We start from the raw sequence: 27,447 nt of genomic DNA on the forward strand, positions 1-27,447 counted from the left end.
AAGAAAATAAAAATACGTAAAACATAAAAAAAAAAAAAAACAAAAAAAAACAAAAAAACAAAAAAAACAACAACAACAACAACATAAAAAACACTAAAAAAACCTTGGTCCGTTTATTCGTAATAACAATAGTAATAATAATAAGTATACTTAAAGTTGTATTACGAATAATTTATGCCTATACAGGTATAGGTAAAGATGGCAATTTATTATCACCTCCAGAGGTACGCGACAAGGGTGCTTTTGATCGGCATCACTGTTTATTATTACAATTGAGATTTTGGCATGTACCATAAACAATAAGATAATAAACTTATTAATGTATATTGGTATTCAACTGCCAGATATGGTCAAGTGAAGATGAGAATATTTAGATAAGTGGCTCTATTATTGACAATCCCCGCTCCTGAAGATATTAAAACAATACATATTGAATCTTACAAAATATAGACATATTGTATACTGCAAGACCTCAGTATGTTGGTATTACACTGTTAAAAATATATGACGTGATTTTAGGGACATTTCCGGCACAAAGTTTCCAGAATTGATCCGCATTATATTGTTCTGTCCAAATCCTGTTTTACAGGATATTTTTACGGAATAGTTCAGGCGAACTATACCGGAAATGTCCGTAAAATTAGATCATATACTTCTTTTTCAGTTGTTATGGCTTGATTATAAAAACGTTCTTTTGTAATTTATACATTGTAGTTGCAACATTTTGTTGCTGTACGACCGACGCGATAGGTTGTAACTTATGAAAAAGACACACAAAATAATGTTAAGAATACATTCAAATCGTACTTATTATTTTCAGAATATCGTATGTCATCGAAAACACGTTTTGTTTTTATGAAATTCAAATCAATGAACACGATATACAATTTACGATGTATAATTTCTTGTTCTCACCAAGATTTTTAGGAAAGAGTAGAGAAATTCCCATACTACATGTACTAGACAAATGTGAAACTACCATCTCTGAAGGAGAATAAACACAACCTGCTTATTATTGAATCAGTAATTCAGTAAACATTTTCCAGTTTGGAAAATAAAATCTGAAAATACAGAAAATAAAATCTGAAATACAGATGACATTTATACAGAGAAATCTATGTACTTGTTGTACATGAATAACGAGATCCTCCTCACTCATTATGATAAGGCAGAAATCCCGGAGCTGTCAGTCTGGTAAATGTTCCTTCCACAGGCTGTAGTACTTCCTACTGGAATTATGTTAGTTCACTGTAGTTAGGGCAAAGCTGGAAGTAAAGTTCTCACTATTTTCTAGTACTAGTTTAAATGCCTATACATGTCCAAACTTAAAGCCATATTATAGGCTGAGGCGCTTTATTATTACGATGGAATTATTAGTCGAACGCATACACGATGTTCATAACACACAGTACGTACACGGCGTGCGGGACGGTGATATACACAACAAAGGGTCGTACCACAACACGACCGAAGGAGTGGTACGTATTGGCGACATGTGCGCTGGTAGTAAATTCCAATTTTCTTTGCTTTGCCGTAGTTGTTCGGCTCAAAAATAAAAGGGATATATCCCGGGATATATATATCTGACAGTAAAAGCTAATAATTTATGGCAAAGAAATGCTAATCTATTTTGTTTGAAAATTTTATAATATGGCTTTAACATAAATATACGCAAAGTGTATATATTTAAATTCATCCCATTAGAACTAGCCTACTTATTTTTTTCTTCCTAGAAGTAGTATAACACTAAGGCTTTGACACATACGTCAATTGTGTCGCCTTTGTGCGCTCGTTTTCATAACCATGATAATGGAGACCAGCGACACGATTAATCCTGCAAACGATGGAAAACGCACTGAATGTAGTTGCTTCGAGGAAGCAAAATAACGCAGTAAATGCAATTAATGCATTCACAAAAATGAAAGAAATGAACGATCGTTTTTATTTTAGTATCTCCTTAAAAATGATTTCGAGGTAGTTCATATTAAGTTCACACAGTATGGGAGTTAAGTACAAAACAATGTTTACATCGGTAACTCAGTAAGGTGCACTTTACTGACTCTTGGCATGATATTAAGAAATGGAGACAGAGTCGATTCAAAGTCATTTAATATATAGGTCTAAGAGTTCGCCGTCTCTCCTTTCTTGAATGCATAAAGTAAACGATTGGAAAGACCCCCATTTTTGGATTTCGCAGCTCCGAAAGACCCCTATATTTGACCAAAATAGAGCTCCGAAAGACCCTTGATTTTGATAATTTCAGTTCTATTAGTATTAGTCCCAAAAATTGCTCATTCCTCATATTTCTGGGGTTTTCAGGCGATTTTCAACCAGAAGGCCAAGAAAGACCCTTGAATTTGACTGTTCGCAGCTCCAAAAGTTCACATTTTACTTGTTCGCAGCTCCAGAAGACCCCCTTTTACCGGTACGTCGTCAGCTCCCAGAGACCCACCACCTCAAAATTCCGGGGGAACATAGCCACCAAAATTGTTGATGTGCCTCCCCCGGGGGTAAACGAATATATTACGTGGGAAACGAGTGGGAGTATTATAAAGGATAATAGTAATAGTTTAAAAGTTACATTAAATATATTTCTATAATAAATATTCCCGTTGTTTGACGAATAGAGGCTTATTGTCCCTCTTCGGAGGTATACGACAAGGATGTGCTCCGTCGGCTTTAATGTTTGCTATCGCAATTGAGATATTCTTGCTCCTCTCTAGAGGTATACGACAAGGATGTGCTCCGTCGGCTTTAATGTTTGTTATCGCAATTGAGATATTGGCTTGTTTAAAAACTCCGAAAATCAAAAGAGGCGTCCCTAAAAGGTAAACGTTCACTGAATGTATATCTACATAATAAAGTATTTTATATGAAGGTAAAAAGTACGATACTGCCGTAAAATATACACAGTTTGGCGAGCTTTCTCCAGAGGTATACGACAAGGATGTGCTCCATCGGCTATAATGTTTGTTATCGCAATTGAGAGAGTGGCTTGTTTAAAAATCCCATGCCCCCTGAAAATCAAAAGAGGCGTCCCTAAAAGGTAAACGTTCACTGAATGTATATAGCTACATAATAAAGTAATATGAAGGTAAAAAGTACGATACTGCCGTAAAACATACAAGTTTGGCAAGCTTTCGGCCATAGACCTCTGGCCGAAAGCTTGCCAAACTTATATTGTATATTGGGCTATTCCAGAAAGTAGATGCATACCCCCTATAGAGGAGAGGTTTTTTTTGGTCCAGTCGTGATTGTTGGAAATCCAGGCTTTTAAAGTGTCTAAAGGCGAAAAAATCCGGCAGAATAATAGTTCAAAATTGGAAATCCTCAATTTAATTGCATTTCCAAACTTTTTCTAGTAACTTTGGCAACTGAAATTCCAGTCGTTTGCAGAAAGTAAACTTTGAAATCCAGACATATATTTTATTGAAAAGTTACTCCTCTACAGGGGGTGTGCACATATTTTTTTTTGGAATTGCCCATTTTACGGCAGTATCGTACTTTTTACCTTCATATTACTCTCCACACTGCCAACGCAGCTTTTTCCTATAAAGTAGACTAGTAGCATACGTGGGAAACTGGAATCCGTTTTGGAAATATCAAGCTTGATAGATGTCCTTCAAGGTCAGAGTAAAAACTCTCAGATAAACACGTTTAAACAAATCTATATAAAATGACATGTGAGCTAGAAAAGTGAAGGCATACTCTTGAGTCTTAAATTTAAAAATTATTTTACAAGTTACATAGTTACGTATTTCTATGTTTCGGTCTTCTACGAATTGCTCCTCTCTAGAGGTATACGACAAGGACGTTCTTCACCAGCCTTAATGTTTGTTATTGCAATTGAGATGTTGTCTTGTAAAATATATTAAGCAGTGAGCGTAGTAAACGTTTTACATGTGTCTGACAGGAAATCTAAAGGAAACGGTCAAGTGAAGATTAACAAGATTCCCTAAATTAAGATAAGCCAAGTGGCACGTGATACAACTATATTCACAATAGATCACACAGAAAACGAAATTTCAAATAACTTTAGTCATTGTTGTGCTCAATGCGACTATTAGCTGAAATTTTGTGCATGAAGATATTAAAACAATCTTTACAAATATGCATCATATCCTGCAAATCCTTACAGCTAATATAAACAAACTGTATCAGCTTGGATAGCCAGTATTGGTTCAGGCATGCGCCCTTTAATGACCTTATAAGACTGATGGAATAGATAATTTCCTATCCCGGTAATGCTAGATTTGTCATAGGGTTGACATTCAGGATATCAGGATATAGGCATCATTATTCACCCTATAACTTACCGTTGACCTAGATTATAATATGTGCATGCCAATCAACAGACTCATCAATATATATTTAGCCTTCCGTTTGGTATTTGTTGCAAGGGTAGCCCCTTAAATTATTACTTACTAAGATTACGTCATGTATACGTCTACCTATAGCATATTCTTTACATAATTTTTTACTCTTTCGCTGGGATCACTGAATGGGCCTTTAATAACCATTTCTATTATCGTGTTTATGTCATTATAATTCTAGCTTCTATAGTAGGCCTATAGTTCTACCATAAAATATCCCATCTAATTTCATAATTTTGTTTATTTACAGAATAAAGGTAAAAATGTGAGCAAGAGACAACAGATCAAAGGCCTTACAGGGAAACAAGAACAGCAGATTCTTGCCATGCACAATTCGTACAGAAGAAGAGTACCTGGACCGGCATCGAATATGGAAGAAATGGTGAGTAAACGTATGTGATCCACAAAACCTGAGACATGTGGAAGAAAAAAAACTAGCTTTGTAAAACATCTTTTGGTATTTTTAGTTGTAATATATAACTTACCAAATTATATAAAAGGATTATTAAAATCAATAATAGGGTAGATTGTTGATCGGCAATTCGAACGTCGGCTCGCGCAATTCCAATCTTGTCTCTCTAATATTCAGTCTATATCGCACTGAATCCACATTCGATAATCAGTCTATATTGCACTGAATATACAGCATATAATAGCGACCTCTGCAATGTTGCCTTAAGGTTACGGTTGGTCAAATGTTACATGAAGGTAACTCCTGCTTTCTTGCCCTGCGGGGCCATTCTATATTGGAACTCTATTAGTAAATTCAACTATGGGAATCTCTGGCCTCGGGCCTGTCGGCCCTGCGGCTTTAATGTTTTTTGTTTATACTTAGGCCCAACAAAAAACATCAAGGCCGCAGCCCAGTATCAACAAACAAACAACAACAACAAACCAACAAAAAACAAAAACATCTAGGTCCGTGTAATGTTCGTATTTATTTATTTTAATTAATATTGATACCCATCTATTCACCTCGAATTCTCTCTATTTATTGCAGAGCTGGGACGCTGGATTAGCAAAAATGGCTAAAAAGTATTCCAAGCAGTGCGTATGGGAGCATGGCAATCCACCAAACACAACACCGTTTGCCCACGTTGGGCAGAATCTAGCGTACGGAAGTGGCATTAAACTTAGTCCAATGTACTTGGTTACGCTTTGGTATCGAGAGAAAACGTTTTATGATATCAATACAGATGAATGCCAACGAAATGCTATTTGTGGACATTATACTCAGGTTGGTGTCATTCTTAAAATTGAAAAGTATATCCATAAACTTAACTGTATTCATAACCCTAGTCTAACCCTATCTAAATTAAACTTTATCTCTCTGAACACGGGTGTCGACTGCAGACGACAATTTTTTTTAATTCAAAAATTTCAGAATTGTTAATTTTCATGACCATATTTGTAATCAACACAAAAAATGCATTAAAATGAGTACAAACAAGCCTAGTATTAGTTTAGTGGATCTTAAGATAGCTCTCGATATTTTGAGAAAAATATCTCAAATTTGGACTTTTAGAGCCTATTAGAGCATTAATGTACCTCTAAAGCAAATGTCTAAAGTCAAATAATACCCCTTGAACAAAGGCCTTACAGCAGTTACGTAATTGCGTCTTTACTTTTCATATGATAATTATTTGTCTCCTGTTTGTCAATGTTTAATTACATCTTTCCTTTCATAAAAGTTCTATTTTAACAAAAAGGTCTATAGCCTACGTGATATTATTCGAATTAGATCAACTGGATTTATTATTTTGCTAATTAATTTACCTTTCTCGAACGTTAATGACTTTCGGAGATAAATTAATTCAAAGCAAAAATTATTGACATCAGTGGATGTTATACAAATGTATTGTGGCCTTTTTGAATATTAATCGTAATCGATTCTCATCTTCTCTGGTTTAATATATAATTCCATTGAATGTGTTTTGCCCCTTACGTAAGTCCTGATCAACCCGTGTCTCCTATTCAAGATTACAAAATATTTGGACGACACTATCACGTCAACAGTCATCATCCTTGTTGTCGATTTACTAATCTTGTCCAAGATCACACATAATAATAACAACAAAAGAAATTGAGAGCAACGCCGGTCACACACATTCTAATCGATAGGCTCTGATCGTCTACTTCAAAAACAATAGAAAGTGACACATTAATTGATAGCTATTTCAGTCATGGTCATCTACAAGAATCGTCGGTATGATCAATAGCAGTATCATAAGTGGAACTACCACATTACATCTTTATGAAAGGCCCGATATACAGATTGTAAATTTAAGACTTGAATCGTACTGTTGTACCGATTGTCTACATTCACTGCTAAAAATCAAATCAAACAAATGCAATACACTCTAATGTACACTTCTGTGATATTAAGAATGAAAATGGCATTTGTGATTATAATTATATGGATTGCTGCGTCGCCAGGATACAAAATTATAATATGACAGATCCCTATCAAATTTGGTATTTGAATGATTATATCTTAATTAATAGGAAAAAAACATCTGTCCGTAATATCGTATTTAGTCAAATAAGAGAATATTTGGATTTACTGCCATATGCATGATTATTGAATTACGATCAAAATTTTTTATTATTTATTTATTTATTATGCTTCATCACTGGCTCATATACAATTACAAAGATAAATATATTATATAAATATTGCACATACTAATAATCAAGACAAAGTAAAGAATAAAATGCCAGCGAAAAGAATGGGACAAACAGGTGCAAAATCACCTCTAGGACCATCCCACCTTTCGATTTTTGAAAACAAATTATTGGAAAAAAAAACCCATCACAGCCCCATCCCAAATTAAATAAGCCTGCAATTCGAGCATCTGCAGTAAGAGCTCCAAGAGCATGTTTTCAAAGAACAAAAATTTTGAGTAAAATGAGAATTCAAAAATTCAACCACCCCGGATTTGAAGGAAGAAAAGGAACCGGCTGTCCTTGTAGACAAAGGCAGCTGATTCCAAAGCTGCACAATGCGATTAAAATAAAAAGTCATGTGCGCTTCGGTTTTGCAACGTTGAATTTTGAGTTTAAATGGATCGGAAGATAATCTAGTGGTGGGATGGTCCTTCCCATTCCCTTGGCTGAATTTAACATAATTATTGACATTAATATCATAGTGACCCTCCCTACATCTGTAAAAAACAAGAGATCACTTTTGTCTCTCCTGAGAGTAAGGGGGAGTAAGTCCAAATTGGTAAGCCTCTCCTTATAATCCTGATCAGGATAATGTAAAATGAATTTGGTAGCTCGTCTTTGGACTCCTTCCAACATTTGGATGTTATGTTTGGATGTACCGCTCCAAAGACAGCTACCATACTCAAGATCACTCCTGATCAGGGAACTATAAAGAGTTCTGGTAACTTTTACTGGGGCATTGAACCCTACTGTACGCATGATCATGCCCATCTTACGATTGCATTTTTGGATAACTCTATTAATATGGGTATCCCAGACAAGTTTAGTTGATATGTCAACACCCAAATCTTTGATGGTATCAATTTTACTGAGAGTTGTGCCATTCATATTATAATCATAAAGGATGGGTTTCCTGCATCTTGTCAAGGAAATGACCTGGCATTTGGAAGGGTGAAAATTAAGCTCCCAGGTATTACTCCAATTGACTAGAGCATTTAAGTCTGACTGAAGCTGCTCACAATCTGAAGGTTTTTTTACATTAATAAAACACTTAGCATCATCGGCAAATAAAGCAATCTTAGAATGTTGGGCAACACTGGGCAGGTCGTTTATGTATAAAACAAAAAGGAGTGGCCCAATGATAGAGCCCTGTGGAACCCCGGAAACTACTGGAAGCCAATCAGATTGGACGCCATCAACAACAACACGTTGGTGACGATTTGTAAGATAAGCTTGAAACCAATTAAGTAGACCAGAATGAAAACCAAAAGACCTGAGTTTGTATAAGAGTAATTTATGACTAACACTGTCGAACGCTTTGGAAAAATCAAGATAAACCATATCGACCTGCCCAGCGTTGTCCAAGGCTGCACTGACTTCATGAAAAACTTCAAGCAACTGAGTGACAGTGGAACGCCCTTTTATAAAGCCATGTTGAAGATGATAGAGCCTCTCTTTTATATGAGGAAAAACCAAGTTGACAATTGCTCTCTCCATGATCTTCCCACATATACAAAGTAAAGATACTGGCCTGTAATTTCCAACCTGTTGTTTGTCGGCCTTTTTATAAACCGGTATTACATTGGCTTCAAGCCATTCCTGAGGTAATTTACCTTCACTCAGAGACAAGTTAAAAATATGGCATAAGGGAGATACAATTTGATATGCACATTCCTTTAGGACACGAGGTGATATACCGTCCGGGCCTGATGCTTTGGAAACATTCAAATTTTTCAGAATATCAAGTACATCATCATTTTGAAGTTCAAAATTGCCCAATGATTCATGTTCAAAGATGGGAATATTTGGAAAGTTCAGATCATTCTTTGGTTTGGTAAATACAGAAAAGAAATAACTGTTAAAGAGAGTAGCCTTTTCTTTAGCAGTGGAAGCGGTTACACCATTGGTATCACTGATGACCTGGGGCAAGGATTTTGATCTGGTTTTGGATCTAAAAAAAGACCAAAAACGTTTTGGATTTTCCAGAAGCGTAGACCCAAAATCATCAATGAACTGGTCATATTTAACAGCAATCAGATTTTTCAGGCGATTACGAAGTTTCCGAAACTTTGACCAGTGATGCTCAGAATTTGATTTCTGTGCTCGCTTCCAGGCTGTGAACTTACTTTTCTGTAAATGACGAACTTCAGAATCAATCCAGTCTGGAGTAGTGCTATCCTTGATTTTGATTTTAGGAATATGTTTGTCAAGAACATTTGTAAAAATTGTTTTAAAATTTGACCAAGCAGTATCAACAGTGCCAGCACTGTAAACACAATCAAATAAGTCAGCATTATCCATCTCATGTCTAACATTATTAAAATTTGCTTTCTTGAAATTATACACTTCACGACAAATTTTTTAAGTCTTTCAACTTTGGTTAAAATACGAAATTCTAAAAGTTTGTGATCAGTAGGAAACGTTTCACTCGAGAGAACCACAGTTGATAACCTATCAGGAGATGTAGTTAGTACAAGATCAAGAATATTTTTACATGCATCACGGGATGGAATAAAATTAAGCTGGGTCAGTAAAAAGAATTTATGACATCACAGAAAGACAGTTCAGCAGGGGTACATTATTCATATTTCTGCAGCCATCGATCTTGGGCAAGTTGAAGTCACCAATAACATGGAACTGATCAAATTCAGAGGCAACTTTGGACAAAACAAGCTGCAGATTTTGAACAAATGTATCCACACAACCATCTGGCTCTCTGTAACATAATACAATGACCATTTTTTTACACTTGGTAGGTCTTATTTCCAACACCATGATTTCATCATTATCAGGTTCAAGATCTGGTCTATGTAGTGACATAATATTATTTTTTATTGCACATAAGAGACCACCACCTCTGGTCTTCCAATGATTAGATCTGTCTTTACGGTACAAAATATAGTCCGAATCAGAGAGTTCAGCATCATTAACATTGCTGTTCAGCCATGTTTCCGTGGTACATGGCTGAACAAAATGATGAAAGAAAACAATATTCTTACGCAATTTAGGGCTTATTTCAATAATCAAATCGCTTTAGTTTTAGGAAGTAAAAAGACATATGTACGTTTAGACACGTTGTAGCACAATTGTCGTTAGATTTATAAAAAAGACAATTTACTACCAAATTGCGGTGTAAGCTAAATAAAAATTGCAGATATTTATAAAGCATCTGACGTTTCGAATCACATTGTCTGATTAAGTTCAGTACTGTCTTAAAATAGCAAACCACATAAATGAGGGGGAGACTGAATTCCAAGACGGGCATGTGAACTTTTACGGTTCCATACTGTCGTACACAGGTTGCAACAGTAACTTTCACTATGGACCACAATGGCCTCATCCCAATGGCATAGTTCAATAACCTCAATTAAACTATCATAGTGCAAAATTTGACCTCAAGTTGCAGAGTATGAGTTTTGTCCCCAAATTTTCTAAGGTCATTCAATGAATGTACAAATGTATTGGGGTCAAAGAACGGTGCCCTGATAGATGAGAATGTTGTGGATCCTAGTGTTTATATTTCATTTAATAATTGGTGACCCCCTCCATACCAAAACAGGTATGGTCAAATGTATAATGCCAGATTGTAATTGGTAACGTGATTTTGTAGACTTTACTAAGGTAAAAACATAGTGTGCAGTAACTTAAATCCAGGTACCCCAATGATTAAAGCAATTATGACTTAATTGGCGGAGTAGAATAAAAAGACCACCACTAAATTGAATATGTCTACTGTTACCTGCTTTAAATCGGAGATGAGCATATTACCTGCTCAGTGCCAGAAATGGGTAAGTGCAATAGCTGCCATATGTGGCTGCCATGTGTAGATGGGTGCAATATACTGTGTGTAAATTGCTTAATGTTCACAGGGCAGCTTTTGTATTTACCTACTTCTGGTACTGAGCAGTTGATGTTGGCTTTTCATATTGAGAAGAATTGAAATTGTACATATGCTTCATCTCTATCTATTCTTCTGGTAGCTTCTGGTGTGGTCCTTTACTAACTACTACATTTTGTTGAGACAGTCAGAGTGGAGCCTCTAACTAGTTGATATAATGATTTCAAAGACAAATATAATAATATACTCAAGATTTCACCAACACGTTGTTAATAATAATAATAATAATAATAATAATAATAATAAAGACACATTTAATATAGCGCCTAATGCAAATGCCTCTAGGCGCTTTACACAACCAGAAACAGATTAAAATATCTTAAGCTACAAACAAAGAAAATTTAAGGGCCTAACAAAAATAATAAACAAAATTTTATACAGAACAATATATATATACAAAATGAAAATGTCATAATCCACGCCGCTTCACATGAGCCAAAAAAGCAAACGAGGAGGCACGACAAAAGGCACATATGAAGCGACGAGGAGAATGAGTTTAAAACATAATTCATAATATCAATAAGCACATACATGTAATAGTAACTGCACTATATGGCTAATATAAATATAAATTAACATGGCTAATATAAATTAAACCAAGTATAAAGAAATATGCATATTTTGCAATTGTTTTATACAAGCGGTAGCACAGTATCAAATGTCATTTGCATTATTCTGTACAATGTAAACATTGCAGGAATATAGTGCAGTTACTATCTGTTTTCCTATACACAATACACAGTGCTCTCACCATTGACGCGTAACCTCTACAAATAGTGTATGTTAGATGTATAGGCAATTGCCTAGTTAACGTCGATGTGTGAAAAATAACCGGCCAATATTTAAAGTACTTGTCTTTGTACTATTAAAGCTTCAGAGGATTGTACCTTTTGGTATAAGCTAACTTTAACGCTGTTCTTTTCTCCTCATTTCAGATAGCGTGGGCTAATACTAAATATGTAGGATGTGCTCTAAATTATTGTCGACAATTACACGATCCTAATAATGGTATGGATTATCCTAGCGCTTTATATCTTGTCTGTAACTATGGTCCGGGGTAAGTTAATTACTTATTTTTTTAATAATTCCTTTTCGTATTTTGTTTATCTTGTTTGTTTTGTTAACTGTTAGCAAAACATTCCAAGGACATCTCAAATGAGCTTTATGATTTGTTCTTACAAAATGAACTCTTCTGGTTTTTGGTCAAATTCAGTCTATAAAGTTACTTGCCTTACTTACCCCTCTTTGTATTGAATTCACCATTTAACCTTTAAAAACAATAGATAGAGAGTAGGGCCTGAAGAATGAGGGAAATTAAGGGGTAAAAAGTGACGGGTTGTCGATAACTTAAGGTTACGTATTTCTTTCTTGCCCTGCGGGGCCTTTAATATATTAGAACTCCATTAGTAAAGAACTCAACTGTGGGAGTCTCCGGCCTCGGCCCTGCCGGGCATGCGGCCTTGATGTTTTTGCTGATACTGGGCCCAATAAACTGACCACATACGGCAGTTCAGTTGAGATACCAGGTTGGTCTGATTAGACGTCGTATTTGTTTCTGATATTGTCACAAATCAAAAGAAAAATGTTTAAAATTTATATCACGAGATTTATGTTTTATTTCACATTTTCTTCTTTCTAGAGGAAATATCCACTCCCATTTTCCGTATCAAATAGGACGCTCATGCTCGGAATGTTCATCGGGTACTGGCAAATGTAAAGCAGGTCTTTGTAGTAAGTATAAGAACTTCCTCATGTTCAGTTGAATTTGATGTAATCGTGTGTAAATCTAATTCATGATATTGTTTAGATGATATGAAAATCGGTACTTTGCCAATAATTAAAGTTTGTATCAAGTTTTATTAAGTAGCCTACTGCAATCAGCAAAAATATCTTAAGAAAAATAATAGCAAGATAGTATTAAATGAAAAAGACTAATTAGATATATACCATCCAAATTTGGGAAAAGCGCAAGTATCTTTGGAATCCCCATGCAGGTACATTGTAAGTAACCAGCGGAAGTATTTCCCTTGGTGAATATAATTTTTGAAATATATTATGGTACAATATTGAACAGCAAATGACTAATGGATGTTGTAAAATACTTTTATAGCACACGTAATAATAACACACGTAAGAAGCGTACTTCAATATGATTAATTTAAATAAATTTAGAAAAACATAGTACATCTTATTGAGACATTTTAAAAATAATTGTTTAAGCAATGTCAGGTACAGCTGTGCTTCTTGGCAATGAGCATGGTGATAATGAAGGGCAACTGCCAATTTGCCATAGGCTTACACGGAAAACGTGCGGGAATAGACCTACTTGAATCTAGGCATGACTATACTTGCGTGATTAACAATAACAAGTGATTTTTTGTTTGTTTTTTGCAACAGGTGATTGTAATCTGGAAGACAACGATTGTGGTAAGCCTTTTTTGGTTTTCTTCTTTTTGGTCTTTTTTTTTTCATTATGAGCTCCAAACATTGATATCTTTCACAATATAATGCTATGGAAAGCCTTAATTCTTACGAACATACAAATAATAATACAGGGTAAGCCAAAATGATCTGTACTGAACTTTTGGTCGGGCATTCTTGATGGCGTCAATCAAGTCTGCTTTTATATGGTGCTCCATCATCCTTCACAGAAATTTTGAATTTTAAAAATTTGTTATTTGCAATTATATATATTTCAATATACACTCAATATGATCAGTGCCATCGGTGTCTGCATGTCTCTTTATTTGAAAAAGGGGTTTGTTCACAAATATCTATTTTTCAATCGATACTCTTTTATTTACAGAATGTGCTTTGCGTTGTCAAAATGGCGGCACTAAGAATTCCCAGGAATGCACATGTCAATGTCCACCCGGCTGGACGGGAACAGAATGCCAAAGTAAGTAGCTACGTCTTTGCTAAGTTATAGCCGTCTGTCTTTGCTATAGGTTACTACTTCTGCAACCGGCTGCCTTCCGTGTAGACAGGACGCGTAAAATACTACTTGAACTTGAAGATGACATAATTTACTTTTGTAGTTTGCTTCACTTATTTTATTTATGTAATATGAAATACACCTATTGTCAGATTGGGCTGTTTGTTTGTCTCTGATATTGTCAATGAACAAAGTTCTTCCACTGTTGCTTAAAGATCAAAAGAAATTTTCGAATATAGCAAGTAGATTTCAGTCTATCGACAAATTACATGTATCTTGTACCGATTTATATGATCATGAGTTCCTATCTTGATGATGGAAGAAGCGCTTGAAGCAAGCAAGCAACCGTTGGCACATGCGACTCTTCAAGGCTGCTGCAATTTGCAAAGCCAACCGTTGGTAGCAACCCTTGAAAACAAACGAGTCTTTCTGTGCTATATAAATGCCCACATTTCTCCATTGCTTGTAGTTCAGTAATTCTATAAAATGGAATTATGTATATATATTGATAAAAATCAAAGAATTACTGTAATTACCCACAAGAGCTCCACATTAACACTTGGCATGCTTGGCTGGTATTGTGCCAAATATATCGACGCCAAAGAATTATTGTGATATTTACTTTACACATTAAAGTAAGTTATTTATTTTTATCACTTACTTTTATTCTATTTATACGACATTTTCCCATCAATAATGTTTGTCTATTATATGCACTGTAGCCTAAGTTATTATTTAAGTGCAATTATCGAAACAATCATAAAAGATCACTTGCCATCATTAGCAATCAATCTGACTATTAAGCAATCTGCTAGCGATCATAAGCAATCACGCATCCTCGGTAAGCCATCATGTTAGCAATCGTTCCCACCATAAGCAATCATAATAATAATCACTGATTGCTACTAAACCACCGATTGCTAGTGCTAGCAATCACTGTTAATGTTATCATGTAGTCGTAAGTTATAACAATTAATCAAAAAACAACATTGAATTTTTGTTCTCTCTTCTTCTTGCAGATCCATGTAACAATACTCATGATTGGTGCGTTAAATACTGGCCTCAAGAATGGTGCTTTAAATACGATGATGTCAACCCAGTTGAACAGCTGTGTCCGGCTCTATGTGGTGTATGCGGTATGTGACATCATTTCCTTGTCTTCCCCCTCCCCATATGTTAGACAGGGTGAACGCTGTGTGATATTTCTTCTATCATTTCCCCGTATCCCTCTCTCTTCATTCTATGACGAAGATTATCTATTTGTCTTGGTAACAGTGTTTCAATCAAACAGACTTGAAGAAAAAAAGAACAACTAAGGGATTTCTAGTGTCCTATGCCAAAACCACTTTGCACACTTTACAGATACGTTTCTTCTGACCCAATGTAGTCAAAACCTAAGCCTTTAACCATTCAACAACAATTCAGGGACCTCTTACCAGGGTCAACTCCCTGAGTTTTGTATGGGTATTCAGGTACATTAGTAGTAAGTTCCTGGTCCAGGAGCAGTTGAAGCTAATAAACCCGTAATAAACCTTGGCAATCAGAATTAGATTCCAGAGTTTCAAATGGATAGCCTACACATGGATAATTAAGACAATTAGCAGTAAATTCTCCGCCCAGAAGCAGTTCAAACTAATAAACCTTTGCAATCAAGGATAGATTTTGCAAGGGTAGACAGGAACCATTCCTTAGAGCATTTCAAGCTCGCTTTCTTTCATTTTTTCACGAGAGCAGACTAAAGACACTGTTTGAATGAGATCGGAACGTAGACTAAAATGAATGGCTACATGTCATGTATAATTATAAAATTAAGCACAATTATTTTGATCATAAAAACATAGACGAGACAACATTTAATAGGGTCGATTAAAGTGGCAACTTCTTTGTGGCTGGCTGAGCAGATTTAGTGGAACATTTAATATACTGATTTATCATTTCCGTTTCGTAAAGATACCAGATGGTGTCAATCAAATATGCTTAACATATATCAGCACATTATATACATTATATCAAACGTGAATACTAGTGATCAGATACAGTAAAGAACGTGTCTTTGCGGTCGTTTCGAGTGCAGATTTAGCGGATAATTGGAGTGACTGCCGATTTAACATATCCCCTTCCCCTTCCTGACTGTGATAATCGGGGGACATTTATTATATGATCTGCTTGCAGAGCAACGCGAATTTATGGTTGTGCAGAGTTACCGGAAAAATGAAAAGACCACAGATTCATCATTTCCCCCTCTCTGCTCCTGTGACAGACGGGTTAATCACTGAATATATCAGGAGATTCGTATAAAAGTCAGTCTATTGAAACATTTGTCAGCATGGGGAATAGGGTGCTTGGGTTAGGAAGAGTCAATGGAAAATGTGTAAACTTATATTTATCATTTCCCCCTCATTCTATTTCATGACTATTTATCATCAAGTGTCAATTCAAATTGAGGCACATGCAGGATGTTCTTGTGCCTCAATGTGTTTCAAACAAGAGAGTAGTTTGCTATCACATTTGGTGTCTAAAAGTGTCTGAGAGTGGTTTTGTGGTTGGGCATTCTTAATATGGATTCGACCTAAAATAAGATAACTTTAATCCAATTACCCCCATCCTTTGAGCGATGATCGACATAAACAGATAATTTGATGAATATAGACACAGTTGCATAAATATGCGGAAATAGTAGCATTACTAGCAAGTCATTATTATGGTTGTCTGTGGCGTCCATTTGCAACAATATCGAAGTGACTATAACAGGTGATAAAGATGCACAGTACATGTTTACTCTCCTTTATTTAATACCAATTAAAACCAATTCTATTTACAAACAAATAAGTGTAAAAATTATTGTTTCAAAGGAAGTTGTTATCAGCCAAACATCTGAAGCTGCAATAGAAAATTAGAAAACAGAACTGTAACTTTTGTTGTAAAACTTTTTTAAAAGCAGCCACAAATACTCAATTTTAATTAAAATTAGCTTTAAAACATATGGAACTTGGTCATGTACTTAAAATTTATGCATGTCTAATTTCTGTAGTCTATTGTCCATTTGGTCTAAATGCACGATTTGCAGTAAATGATTATAGCCATTCAGTTCATTCAGTTCTTTGAACATGTTGAATTGTTCTACGAAGGACATGAAGGATTGACTATAAGGTCAGGTACAGTAGCATTGGTTTTTGTGGCTATTTTCAGGAAAGTGTTACCGGAAAGTGAGGTAATGATTTATCATAATATCATACTTATTAGTAGTTGACCTTTTGATAGATCATGAACTTCACTGATATTCTATCAATTGCACAGGAAGGTAATGATATTTTAATCTACGGATTACACAGAAAAGTAATATTACCATTGAAAGGTAATAGTCTTAGGAAGGTTATAAAAATACAAATTTATATTACAAGGCAGGCTTATACTCTCAAATTACGTTACGAAGCAGGAGCTAAATAGGAAACCAGTAGTAGAATGTAGTTCTTTGAAGTATTTGAAACAAAAAGCAGATTGCCTTGGTAAAAGTTTATTGGTGTGATACCACATATGAATAAAGAAAAGTTGTCAATTGTTGCCTGATCACTGTTTACGTTTGGAGTGGGGCCAATCACATCCCATTAGTAAATTGCAAGTTTTTAATAATATTATTATCTCTAATATGGTTATGAACTGATGAAACAAAAGAAAATTTATATTGCAAGGCAAGCTTATTCTTTCAGCAAAATTGTTGTCAGAAGCAAGAAATGACAGCAAAAACGCAGAAATGAGTTATTTGTTGTTTTATCACCTTGATTGTCACCTTCAATCTGGGTAAACAAATTAAGTGATTGTTTTTATAAACCGTTAATTGAGTTGATTTAGTAAAGAGTTTGGAATAGGTGGAAAATTCATAGAAAGTCAATTTCTATATAAATATCTGAGTACAAGCCATTTTGAATAAAAAAAGTCACAGCCCCTGATCTTCATTGTATAATGGTCAGATAACACAATCCAATTTTACCAAATTTACGTATCTTGTTTTCAGTGTTAATTATGACAAACGAAAGGTTTTGAATTCTTGATTTTATTTACGACGTCTTATAGCCTTTAGAAGATATTCTGTTGAATGTTACAGAGGTTCGTCCAATCAAACCCTTAAGAGCTATAAAGGAAATACCGATATATTGTGGCCGCGTAAGCTGATAATATTAGTGTGAACGACCTAGAGGTAGTTTCTAATGAGTATTTGGATTTGCTTTTACTATATCATTGGTTATTACCTAACTTAGAGGCTCCAATTAAGTTGGCGTATTTCTTGAAAAGTTTATTGATAACAAAGCGAGTAAAACAGATTGAGGTATGAATCAAGAAAGAAATTGGTACCCTTGAAAAAAAAACCCAAAAAAAAACCCCCCCAAACCCCCAAAACAAACAAAAAAAAACCCAAAAAAACAATAACAACAACAAAAACGCACAACATATTATAATTGTGTCACTTTGCACCTGTTTGGGGTAGGGGAATTAGGGTTTGGTCAAATCAAATCGGATAAAAATTGCCAAATTAACAATCAACATCTGAGTGGGTCAGCAATCAATATGTTTGTTTTTATTAACCGTTAATTGATTTAATAATGAATTTTGAATAGCGGGAAATTCACCCGCGCTTCATCAACAAGTTCAAATGGATACTCAATCAGCGGTCAATTTTCAAAAATAGATTTTTATGTAAATATCTACGAGCATTGGATTTTACTATTGATCATAATGGCAGAGGTCATTACCCAAGGTGTTTGTATTTATAGCTTTGTATTGAACCAAAAACACCTAAAGATATTGGCAATAATAAAATTCATGCTTAGATAAAATGAAGTACCTGTACTTAAAAAGACTGGGCAAAGTTGCACTGAAATAGGTTTTTGTCTATCGTATCTATAGTTTAAGATATTACTGATTAATATCGATTATACATTACATGATGAAAATATTATTATGTCAAAGATGAAACTTGTTATTTTAAGTATCTGCAGTTGTGTTAACTTATAAATGTATGTATTGTGTATTTCAGAATGCGGAGGTCCAGATTGTGCAAATGGTGGTACCAAAAACCCACAAACATGTAACTGTGATTGCGTTCAACCTTGGTCAGGTCCTGATTGTTCAGGTGAGTCAATTAACCCCCTACTGGTCATCTAACAGTATTTCTGATTGGTTGATAACTTGAAATGCTCATTTCAATTGCCAATTATGACTAGGCTTTAAACTATTTATGGTCAAACTTGCATTTGCAGATGATCTTCTTAATACCCTCCTTGATTGGTTCAAAGTTGGACACAATATTCATTTTGGCCAATCGGCAGGTAGTCCTCATGGGGTTAATAACAATTAAATTATTTGGCATTCGTTTCGATTGCATTATAATGGGTGATATACAAATACAAAAATGTACACTAGACAAACAAATTATTAATTAAGAATATCGTGAGTAGTGGTGGGCGGTTTCGGTAGTCAAATAAAATCGGTGGTTGCTATGATTTAGGGTTTCCGCCATCCCGATTAATGGATTAATGAAGCTGTAATTAGCATGTCTCTAATATAAAATGTGCTTCTGTTAATAAATCGTTGCTCACTTGAGTCCTTATTTGCTCATATCCCACAATACACGGCGTCGGTGGTTTTATTAGGAAGTGTGTAACACAATAGCCGATGAAATTAAGATATAATTTGATTATTATTACATTGAATTATGGGTAATGGGAAAATGAACTTTGGCAATAAAGCAACAATATTTGAAGATGTGTCGGTAATGTTTGCATTACATCACACGTAATAACACTTTATACTGTCTCTATATACTGTCTATATATATATATATATATCTATATATTACAACGATTTAGTTATTTCCAAACTTAGCTGCTATTAATGTTCTCGTATTTTTAATAAATACTTTGGCGTCATAGTCCACTGGCGTGGGAGGTGGATAAATAACAGATATAATAATTGAATTTCGCTGTAATCCATATGCCCAATCCATAGTTCATGTAGTTCAACAGACACGTTATCTTCCATACGCCTTATTAATGCGTTCTGATTTACGTATAACGGATCAAGGTATAGCTTACAGGTAGTAATGTTAATTACAAAAACATATAAATACGCGAAGTATTGGAGCATAATTAATTGGTATTTACTTCTGACGTATGTTCTCCAAGAGAAATAATCGATAAAGACAAATATTGAAACCAGGATACATTTTCTGAGATTATAAAATTGATACCAATACAAAAAAGATTACGTATAAAGCACAACACCAAAGAGTTATGAATAGTATAAACAGAGAGAAAGGGAAAACGAATCATGTTTATCAAATAGACAATACGCAATAAAACTTCAACAGAAAATAAAACAATAAATAACTACTAAATACAGATTATAGCTCCATATTATTTGCTCATAATTATACCATCAAATTGTAATTAATAGGCTTTAATAGCATCCCATGTTAATGATATGGCTACTGACCAGGACGCAAACATATCAGATTCGTGAACCATCATAAGACCAAAATGATAGTGGTTTTAATCTGAAGTCGCTGACACTACAGGTGGTTAATTTTGAGCAATTGAACATGAACAGCAGTTCCTACTGATTTTGAATTTATCTGTTCGGACACTGTTTCTGTTTCTTTGCGATTTAACTTTACATCCAACTGTAACGTATCTTGCCATTGTTAATTGTGGCAAAGCAATGTCTTTTTGTTTTTTAAGTAAAGAGATGTTTTCAAATCTCCTTCCTTTGCCGTAGCGTTTAGTTTTAATTAGTGGGACCACGCGCCGTGATTTAATTTACAACGTGTTATAGCCTTTAGAAGATATTCTGTTGAATGTTGCAAAGGTTCGTCCAATCCAACCCTTAAGAGCTACTGTAAAACACTTTAATTTCGCGGGTACTTTATTTCGCGAATTGGCGATGATCGACATTTTCGCGAGTATTTAATTTCGCGAATTTACAATTTCGATATAAGCTTACACCTACAAAGTATGCCAAATTTTGAACTCCACAGAATTCTGCACTAACTTTCATATTTCTATCCGTTTACATCGCTCTAAACACTGGATAAATTTCCCTTTTCTTGGCCTATAATGTACAATGAATATCTAGTAACTCAGATTAAACCTTGATTTTTTATATATTTTGTCATTTTGACTGTCTATTTTGATGATAGTTTTGCGATATTTTACCACTTCCGAGTTGGACCATCGGCCATATTTGATTTTGATTACCTTATTCCCAATGCCCCTTGGCTATTACCCACAATGCTGTAATTAATTAGCCTAAGTTCCTCTCCTCTTCCTAAAGATTGAAGACCATGCATAGCTTTTAACAGACACGTGGATTTAACCTATTATTTCAGGATGTTGGTGCATTACTGGAGTTCAGAAATAAACAAATTAACCCCATGAGAACTACCTGCCGATTGGCCAAAAGAAGCTTTTATTATCGATTGGACCAATCAGCAACATTGTTAGAATAATTTCACCATGCAAAAAAGCTCCATTCTGATTGGTGATTAAAATGAAGCTATCACGTAATTGACCAATCAGAGGCAATGTTAGATTGGCAGGTAGTGCTCAGGGGGGGTAAAAGATGGCCGATTTGATGAGAGAAATACCAGAAAATATTTCAAAAAAGAACATCAAAATAAGTCCAGAAGGACTGAAAAATTAACAAAATGGATGTGCACTAATAAAATTAAAATATTACTTTACCTCCATGCATCATGAAAAATTAATTTCATGCTGTATTCTGAGCGATGTAAATGGATATAAATATGATGGTTTGTGTAGACAGAATAAGCTTAAAATACATAAAGCTTGTTTTAAGCTTTCTGTGTGTGTTTTCAAGGATCAATTTCGCGAGTATTTAATTTCGCGAATTTGTAGACCTCGCGAAATTCGCGAAATTAAATACCTCGCGAAATTAACTTGTTTTACAAAGTATATATGAAATACCGATATATTGTGGCCGCGTAAGCTAATACTATTAAGGTGAACGACCTAGAGGTAGTCTCTAATGAGTATTTGGATTTGCTTTTACTAGTTATCATTGGTTATTACCTAACTTAGAGGTTCCAATTAAGTTGGCGTATATCTTGAAAAGTTTATTGAAAACATTATTATAATTACACATTAACTTTGACTTTGGGGTAAAGATCGATACTGCATGTTGAGAAGCCCGAAAGGATGTCACCAAATTTTTCCATTTCATATCATCATTCATTAATTTTGATAAATGAAATAAATTCACGAAGGGTTTTATAACACTATGAATGCAATTGTAGTCATACACCAAAGCAGTGGCTGAAAGTAGTTGCAACACATGTGAAGTACCTTAAAGTAAACGTGAGATCAATCATGCCAATGGACAACAGTGTCATGTCAGACATCGTACAATCTTATAATTCAAGACGTTTTCCTGTCTTTGCTTTTACAGAATGTAATATTGGTTGTGAACACGGAGTCTTAGACGAAGCTGCTTGCCATTGCAAATGCCAGGACGGCTGGATGGGAGAAAGTTGTTCAGGTAATGCATTCATTTCAACATTTGGATGGTAAATTTCAAGGTCATTCTACCAAATATCCACTGAATATCCTAAAAACACCACACATTTTTGTCTTGTTTATAATATTTTCTCCTTACATATTCTTTCCAAAATCATATTTAACACGTAGATATATAGCTATAATTAATTTAGGTTAGCGTTTACATAAATGAATCATAAATCACTAATTATTTCAATTTTTGACATTTACTTCTTAGAACCATGTGCCAATTCTCATCAGTTGTGCTACAAAGGCTGGTATCCTAATTGGTGTGACGATGCCCATCCGTATGTGCCCAAATACTGTCAAGCCATGTGTGGAGTATGCAGTAAGTAAATTGGCGCCAAAATATTGGAAAGCGCGCCAAAATATGTGTAAAATGTTAATGCAAATAGAAGATATACATGTTGTTTAAACTCTTCATTGTTTTGATATATCTTTATTCAAATGCGCAGCTCATAATATTGAAGTTTACACATTAGTTTTGACATTGACATAGGTAGAGGAATAAAATGTTTTTTAATAAAACGTATTTGATTATGAAGTAAATGGTGTAACTGTAACTTCAGATCCTGGCTACAGATTCACTAAACGAAGTTACATAGGGAACATGCACAGTTGATGTTGAATGGTTAATGTTCACATTACCTAACACAACTTCGCGCATTGTATGGTAGCTTAGAAGTCAAACATTGCGCTAAAGAAAAAATAAATTAGGTGTCTGTGATTTCATACCGATTTCATTCCCAGCCTCTTCGTCATGTCCGTATTACAATACTTGCCAAGTATCAGCAAAGAAATAGCAATTTATCATCCTTCGTGCCGAATGATATGAAACAAATCATAAACACTTGAAAGATTTGAAACCACGGGATGAAATAGCTCTACAAATGTGAACGTAGGAATGCTTGTACTCATAATAATAAAACCTGGGTAGACTTTTTGAGTATTTGCCAATGTCTCGGCCAATATAAACCTACCCTACATCTATCAATTCGTTCAGAGTTCAGACTTTTATAAGCCCTATAGTTTGATCGGTAGCAAATTGGCAACCCTCAGCCTTCTTTGAGAAATATCATGCCATTTACCGGTAGACGTATACGTAACAAAGCACGTCAAATACACAGCCAACGTGAGCGTATGCTGTGCGAATAGAGTGTTGTCATATATGAGCCAATGTAGTTAGGAGGACGTGCAAATTACCATGTGTTTTTATAGCATCAAAGTTAATTAAGAAGCATTTATTATGGAATACACATCATTGAAAACTTGAATGCTGTACTCCAGACTCCAGAGGACAGAATAACAGCATCAAGCAGTATATATTCTGCAACTGTTCAGAGGCGGGATTTCCAATGTCAAGACTGACGAATATGCGCTGCGTTGTTTGGCCTGCCCATAACGGTTTTAAAAAGGACCAATCAAACTGAAAAATATTAAGCTTTTGTCATTTCAAAAAGAAACCAACTATACAGTTTTATATTGGGGCAAATCAGCCCATCATCGAGAGCTAAATATCCGTAGAAAATCCGGTGTCGCTATCTGGGTGTTATAGTTAACTTAAGATGCAACAAAATATATTGGTTTTAAGTATAGCACACCCTAAAATCTTTCGGAAACTACATATAAAATACTCGCATAACTAACAGACTAAATCGGAAGATATTTGCGTATTCATATTTTAGAACAGTGTCATGATGATGATGGTTGCATGTCTTGGTGGTTGTTGTTTTTTCGTTTGTTTTCGATCTGCGTATAAGAGGGCTTGCAAGTTTTGGAAAACAAAGATTTCAGGCGTACTGTTAATGCGTATATAAACACTACGGGAAATGTGTGGTGTCTTCTCTTGCTGGTGCCTACTTCATTTAAGTTTGGACCTTGAACAGGTTGAACACCCTATAAGGTCAAATTATTGTCTTCTTTTTTCGGAATAGCAACAAGCAAAATATCACTTTCACATCTCAGTCACGTAATTTGGACAAAAATAGTTTTGAAAATATCTACAAACTTCTTGTTATTGTCTTTATGACACCCTGATTGCACGAGATGATTGTGTGAGACGTGACTTCACATTTTATGCAGGGATGACCTTAGATTATTATTGTCAAATCCAATCATTACTTCTGAACTTACACGAGTGTTTTTTCCTCTTTAATTTTCTCCTCTTGAACTTTACAGGAGTTGCAACACGGTCGATGGGAGGCTCAGGTAAATGACAAATATAAAGTTTTCTTTTACCAATAGAGAATTATATGGTTTACGAGTGTCAACGCAATGAATATCCGTTTTGATATATTTGGGAAACCTATGATCTTACTGGTCATATTTTTTGTATTGGACCACGAAAGGTTAGAAATAAGAGTGGGAAGATAGGTCCAAAAGGGTTTTGCTTAAATATATACAAATCTGGTGCTGTGATGTATTCATCTGAATTCATCTGAATAATTGTACCACATACATCCGAATCGGTGGCGTCTACACACAATTTAAAACTTTATAAATATCAATATTCATGCAGAATTTGTAAGTCTTTTTACACATCAAGTATGTTAGCATTTGAAGAGATTGCCGTTTGAAATCACTGTTATGTCAGGACCGCGACACTCCGGCACTTGTTGGAAGACAGAGTACAGCAGACAGTACCGGTACACGTACAATTGTGATTACCTCATTTATAATTAAGATTACGTCATTGCCAGAGCTTGTTTTATTAATGATTGACAGCGGTGGGCGGACTTATACTCTTTGTTTTGTGAGCGGTACAAAAAATGTGATTCCCTGATAAATTAATAAATTAATAAATTAGAATTCGGACCGTCTCTTCCTCAGACCTCTATGTAGGACTCTATGGTATCTTCTCATTACACGATCGTATAAGACTTGGCCGGCGACGACGCTCGCGAATTGCCCGTCTTCAACTGCGGTATAGCATGGTATAGGCAGTTTGTACTGTACAGAGTGTCTCATCTCATAGTATAAGATCTCTGGTTATCTGGTTATGTACGTTCGTATATTTCTGTCTTTGCAGGTTGTGCATTAACGTGCTACAATGGTGGTATCCTCGACGAAAGCGCCTGCGAATGTTCTTGTCAACCTGGCTGGTATGGGGAGCATTGCTCAGGTAATATTCTCATTTATGAAAGATATAAACACAACACAAAAAGAAAGTCCGCACTTATGTAACCCGTCCTACACCAAAGCTTGATCTTGTTATGACAATTTGATTGATAAGGTCGTGTGTAGAGTCTTGTTAGATCCAATTTGATACCAAATTTGATACCAAACATTCTGAATTGACAAAGATTGATACCAATATGAAATTTGGTGCATTTGTAAAAGTTACGTCACACCTTGTCAATTTAGAGTGTTTGGTAGCAAATTCAAATCAAATTGGAGCTAACAAGATTTTACATACGACCCTATCAATCAAAATGTCAGAACAAGATCAAGCTTTGGTTTAGGGCGGGTTACATAAGTGCCGACTTTCTTTTTGTCTTGTGTTTATATCCATATTATATATAAATCCATGAAGTCTTCTCAATATGAGAGCTCCAGTGATGTGAAAGGTACTTTAACATATGTATATCATTACAAACTATAACAACGCGTATTGAACACATTTTGGGTAAATAGGTCAAGTACCTAAATTAACTAAATATAACCAGGGAAGTGAGAGTAGAATACTTCCCTGATAAAACAAAGTGCATATTAGCAAGGATTATTGTACTTTTTTTTGTTACAGCGCCATGTGAAGATAAGTTTTTCCATTGCGCCTGGTCTACCAGCATGTGTACCAGTAACCCCGACTTCGCCAGGAACTACTGCCCAGCATCCTGTGGCTTCTGCCAGGTGGCCATTAGCGACGACATTGATGACAATACGGTAGAAATTAATTAAACCGGGTTAACTTATAAAACAATAGCATAATATAGTACAAAGTTATTTATTTTGTTAAATAAAATATCAAAACAAAATAAAACAACTATTTTCACTCGATTGGCATCATTGAATGACGCGCGTGTGCGCATGTGCATTTTGGTGCTAAGCAAAGCAAAGCAGGAAGAGGCGTGGCGAGATTGACTGATCATACGAGTATGCAAATCAGTTGCCCAATTGAATCTATGACGCAATAAAATGCAAATGAGATATGTAAATGAGCTCGTAACTCATTTATTTTGCATCGTTTCTAATAACGATATCGGATGAATAAAGAAAACCGTGATACCTAAGGAAAACAAATCTTCTGTGAATCGAAACAAATTTCCTCTACGATGACAGTACTGCTTGCGCTTAAATGTGAAACTATAGGGTATATCTCACCCCTAAAATTGAAGTTCAAGTAACCGCATAATGTATGCCATTATTTTGACAATTGAATTTTGACTGAAAGATGAGATATATATTTTTTTTGCCTCGATCTAACAAAAGAACATCACCAGAGCGCTAGACAAATATAGGTTAAATCGTCCAAAACATAGTCACACTAAAGTTATTTTCTTAAATTTGAAAGTTTAAATTGATGTTATAATGTATTTTACCCAGTTAAAATGTGAAACATAACGTGTACCAAATAGTATTTTTGTGTAGATATTTTTGTGAGTGTTACATAATTATTTATCAACATGTGTATAGATGTCTGTAAATACATAGAGAATATGCTTATATTTGTGCTACAAATAGATAGTAAGAAAAGTGTTCGTTGTTACATATTATGATATTGATAATGGTATTTAATAGGCTATAATAGTTCCAAATGCGCCATTTCATTTGAAACCTGTGATGCCCCTGTGGAAGATTTATGGGTTCAAATGAAATGGGCAATTCTGTAATTTCCATTTAAAATATTCACCCCAGTTGAGGAAGATAGGTAATGCCATATAATCATCAGGAGTATGGGTTTGGAAATAATTACCCCTTGCCAATTCCATTTGAGAAACATACTCCCTTTGTGGAAGATGTTTCTTAAATTTTCCACGGGGAGAATGTAGATTTCAAATGGAATAG

General features: G+C 35.0%; 1 protein-coding gene across 1 annotated transcript in view; it reads left to right on the plus strand.

Moving 5' to 3' along the window:
- Nucleotides 1-27,233, plus strand: part of LOC140135449 (uncharacterized) — a 32,500-nt gene extending 5,267 nt beyond the window's left edge. Inside the window, exons 2-14 of the mRNA XM_072156943.1 lie at nucleotides 4,624-4,755; nucleotides 5,374-5,610; nucleotides 11,874-11,995; nucleotides 12,578-12,669; nucleotides 13,336-13,365; nucleotides 13,745-13,837; nucleotides 14,893-15,009; nucleotides 18,906-19,001; nucleotides 22,334-22,423; nucleotides 22,661-22,771; nucleotides 24,622-24,651; nucleotides 25,472-25,564; nucleotides 26,186-27,233. Coding sequence (XP_072013044.1) covers nucleotides 4,624-4,755; nucleotides 5,374-5,610; nucleotides 11,874-11,995; nucleotides 12,578-12,669; nucleotides 13,336-13,365; nucleotides 13,745-13,837; nucleotides 14,893-15,009; nucleotides 18,906-19,001; nucleotides 22,334-22,423; nucleotides 22,661-22,771; nucleotides 24,622-24,651; nucleotides 25,472-25,564; nucleotides 26,186-26,340 — 1,398 coding nt within the window. The 3' untranslated portion in view covers nucleotides 26,341-27,233. The remainder of the gene's footprint in view (nucleotides 1-4,623; nucleotides 4,756-5,373; nucleotides 5,611-11,873; nucleotides 11,996-12,577; nucleotides 12,670-13,335; nucleotides 13,366-13,744; nucleotides 13,838-14,892; nucleotides 15,010-18,905; nucleotides 19,002-22,333; nucleotides 22,424-22,660; nucleotides 22,772-24,621; nucleotides 24,652-25,471; nucleotides 25,565-26,185) is intronic.
- The last annotated feature ends 214 nt before the right edge of the window (nucleotides 27,234-27,447 follow it).

Source organism: Amphiura filiformis, chromosome 16, assembly GCF_039555335.1.
Source record: "Amphiura filiformis chromosome 16, Afil_fr2py, whole genome shotgun sequence".
In the NCBI taxonomy this organism is placed as follows: Eukaryota; Metazoa; Echinodermata; class Ophiuroidea; order Amphilepidida; family Amphiuridae; genus Amphiura; species Amphiura filiformis.